The following is a 2,635-nucleotide window of genomic DNA, read 5'->3' on the forward strand; positions in this document are numbered from 1 at the left end:
CTGGAATAGAACATCGAGACACCCCAATTCTTAAGTTTTGAGTAATCTCCTTGTTACTTATTGTATTGTATCATTTTTTAATTCAAATAAACTGTTTTATTTTGTGTAACAGCATATTTAGTGTGATCACATGTTATCTTCTGTTTTTTTTATTTTTTTCTCATTTTATCTTTAATGATCCTATTTTATTCATTACCCTACTTGTTTTTATATTAGTTCAACTTCATATCATACTTTTCTTATTAGTTTATTCTTCAAATTATTGTACGAAAAAGATACAATTTATCTGAACATTATATTCATTAAATCAATACAGTAAGATGCAATACAACACAATACATTACAAAACAATTCGAAACACTCATACAAACAAGGCTGTAGTAATAATTAAGGTTATGACATGCTCAATTCAATTCAGAGGAATAGGGACAGCTCGCAAAGGACGCGATCTCGCTAGTGTAATCCCAAACTTTTCTTCTACATCCAAATCCTCTAGTGCAATATTGCCTTCAGCTTTCCAATCAAACGAATTCAACAACGAACCCAACATTACAATAAGTGTCCTGGTTGCCAAAGGTAACCCCGGGCAAATTCTTCTACCCGCACCAAATGGAATGACCTCAAAATCTTGGCCACGAAGGTCTATTTTTGAACCCCAAAATCTCTCAGGTTTAAATGCAAGAGGATCCTCCCATATAGCTGGATCTCGTCCTATTGACCATACGTTCACTAACACTTGAGAGTCTTTCGGGACAAAATAGCCACACGCCTCAACGTCTTGATCTACCTTTCGGAGCAAAAGGGGTACCGGTGGGTGCATCCGCAAGGTTTCTTTCACTATGCACTCCAAATAAGGGAGGCGGGAGATGTCAGCTTCTTCTATTATCTTGCCTTTGCCAATAACCTCTGCAAGCTCGCTTTTAGCTTTCTTCATTATGCATGGTTTTCTCATGACCTCTACCATTGCCCATTCTAATGTATTTGAAGTTGTATCTGTTCCCGCAGTGAAAAGGTCCTGCAATATTAATAACTCTCAGGGAGCAATAAGACAATAATGAATCATCGCAGCATTTTCATGTAAATTGATGGTGTTGTTAACTCTTTTCTTCATTAAAAATATTACGTCCGCTTATAAGGTAGTATGCAATGGATCCTTTTGTAATTCTGATATTTTCTAATTTGTAGTTTCACTGGTCGAAAATGATTGTTCAAAAGGTCTATCTGGCTGTGCAAATAAGGAACTTAGCCAAGGTAAACAAGTTTAAAATTACCTGGCACAAGTGTTCTATATGAATTCTGTCGATTGCCTGCGGATCTTCTTGACTAGTATTTAACATAACTTCAAGAAAATCTGTTGTACCACAATTTGGCGACTTCCTCCTTTGCTCCAATCGTTCATCGATCAATCCCTGAATCTGCTGAAACAACTTACCAGAAAACTTGACTGCGCGTCGCCTTATTCCTTGTGGATCTATCCTTTTCAACAGGGGGAAATAGTCGGCCAAATTGGGCTTACCAGCTTCTTCCATGATTTTCCACACCACATCCTTAAATTCATTACCTGAATTCGCATAAGGGTCCACAACATCCTTGGAGAAAATGGTATTCGAGAGTAATTTCATAGAGGTCTCGAAAGCAGCTTGGCCTATATTCACTGCCTGACCATTTTGGCTACATCTGCCGCAGTAAGCAATAAAATCTTGAATCTTTTGGGACCTGGCATGCATTAGAAGTGACAAAGGTAGGTCAACCTTCAATCTTTCTGTATGAACCCGTAAATTTTAAATTTTGAATCTGCCACTCATTACCCAAGGGATGCAACACAAACTCAAACATGTAAAATCGGATACGGAGATCGACTAAGGATTATATAATTTGGGAGAATTTAAGCTTCTAATTTAAGGAAAAATATGGTATTATTTTCACTTTTCTTAAAGCAAAATAAAAAGGTATGGCAAGTTATGTCACGTTGGCCGGGTGATATTACGAGACCCTTTATTTGACCAACCTTTATATTTTGATCCAAATAAACTTTGAGAGGATTGAGAAACATGTAATCAGATTGACTTATGTTGATGAAACCCACCCATTTCCAACCTTTACCTGAGATGCTGACTTGTGTCAAGCTTGTTTCTGGAGAACATATTAGAATTCAAGATTTTCCTTAGGCTTCTCCAGCGAGAGCCGACTGGAAGAAACACGACGGAGAACTGATGGTGATTTAAGGCATGGACTGCATCCGGGATTGTTCTGCTAGAGAAGGCCAAATCTTGTTTTTGTAACACTTGTTTGGCCACAGCTGATGAAGATATTACCACTGTCGTTATTTGGCCCATTCTGAGGCTGATCATTGGGCCATATTTTTTGGCAAGCCTTGCAAGTGACTTGTGAGGTTGAACACCAAGAATGTTGTGCAAATTTCCAATCAATGGAAGGGGAATTGGCCCTGGTGGAAGTTTTTTGGTACGTCCATTGCATGTTGCTAGCCAACGTACGTATGGAAACAAAGTCCAGGCAAGTACTAATCCACCTACAATGGCTACAAAATCCATTGTCAATTTAATAATCAATTCGGAGTTTGTAGGTGTCTTATTAGTTACAGGTTATATAGGGGTTATATATATATATATATATA

At 37.8% G+C, this 2,635-nt stretch overlaps 1 protein-coding gene across 1 annotated transcript; it reads right to left on the reverse strand.

Annotated features, from left to right (window-relative positions):
• Positions 1-273: 273 nt before the first annotated feature.
• On the reverse strand, positions 274-2,617 carry LOC107860341 (geraniol 8-hydroxylase). Its single transcript, XM_016705661.2, has 3 exons — positions 2,104-2,617; positions 1,272-1,716; positions 274-1,015 (listed from the first exon to the last, which is right to left on the reverse strand). Exons 1-3 carry the CDS (start codon positions 2,550-2,552, stop codon positions 410-412), a joined length of 1,500 nt encoding a protein of 499 aa, XP_016561147.1. The 5' UTR covers positions 2,553-2,617; the 3' UTR covers positions 274-409.
• Positions 2,618-2,635: the final 18 nt, after the last annotated feature.

Source organism: Capsicum annuum, chromosome 2, assembly GCF_002878395.1.
Source record: "Capsicum annuum cultivar UCD-10X-F1 chromosome 2, UCD10Xv1.1, whole genome shotgun sequence".
In the NCBI taxonomy this organism is placed as follows: Eukaryota; Viridiplantae; Streptophyta; class Magnoliopsida; order Solanales; family Solanaceae; genus Capsicum; species Capsicum annuum.

What these genes read in the sequence shown, in the direction of transcription:
- LOC107860341 (XM_016705661.2), bottom strand. Translation starts at nt 2,552, where the DNA reads ATGGATTTTGTAGCCATTGTAGGTGGATTAGTACTTGCCTGGACTTTG. An exon ending in GACACAAGTCAGCATCTCAG is followed by an intron (nt 1,717 to 2,103) that starts GTAAAGGTTGGA and finishes AATGCATGCCAG; the next exon opens with GTCCCAAAAGATTCAAGATT. An exon ending in ATATAGAACACTTGTGCCAG is followed by an intron (nt 1,016 to 1,271) that starts GTAATTTTAAAC and finishes TTAATATTGCAG; the next exon opens with GACCTTTTCACTGCGGGAAC.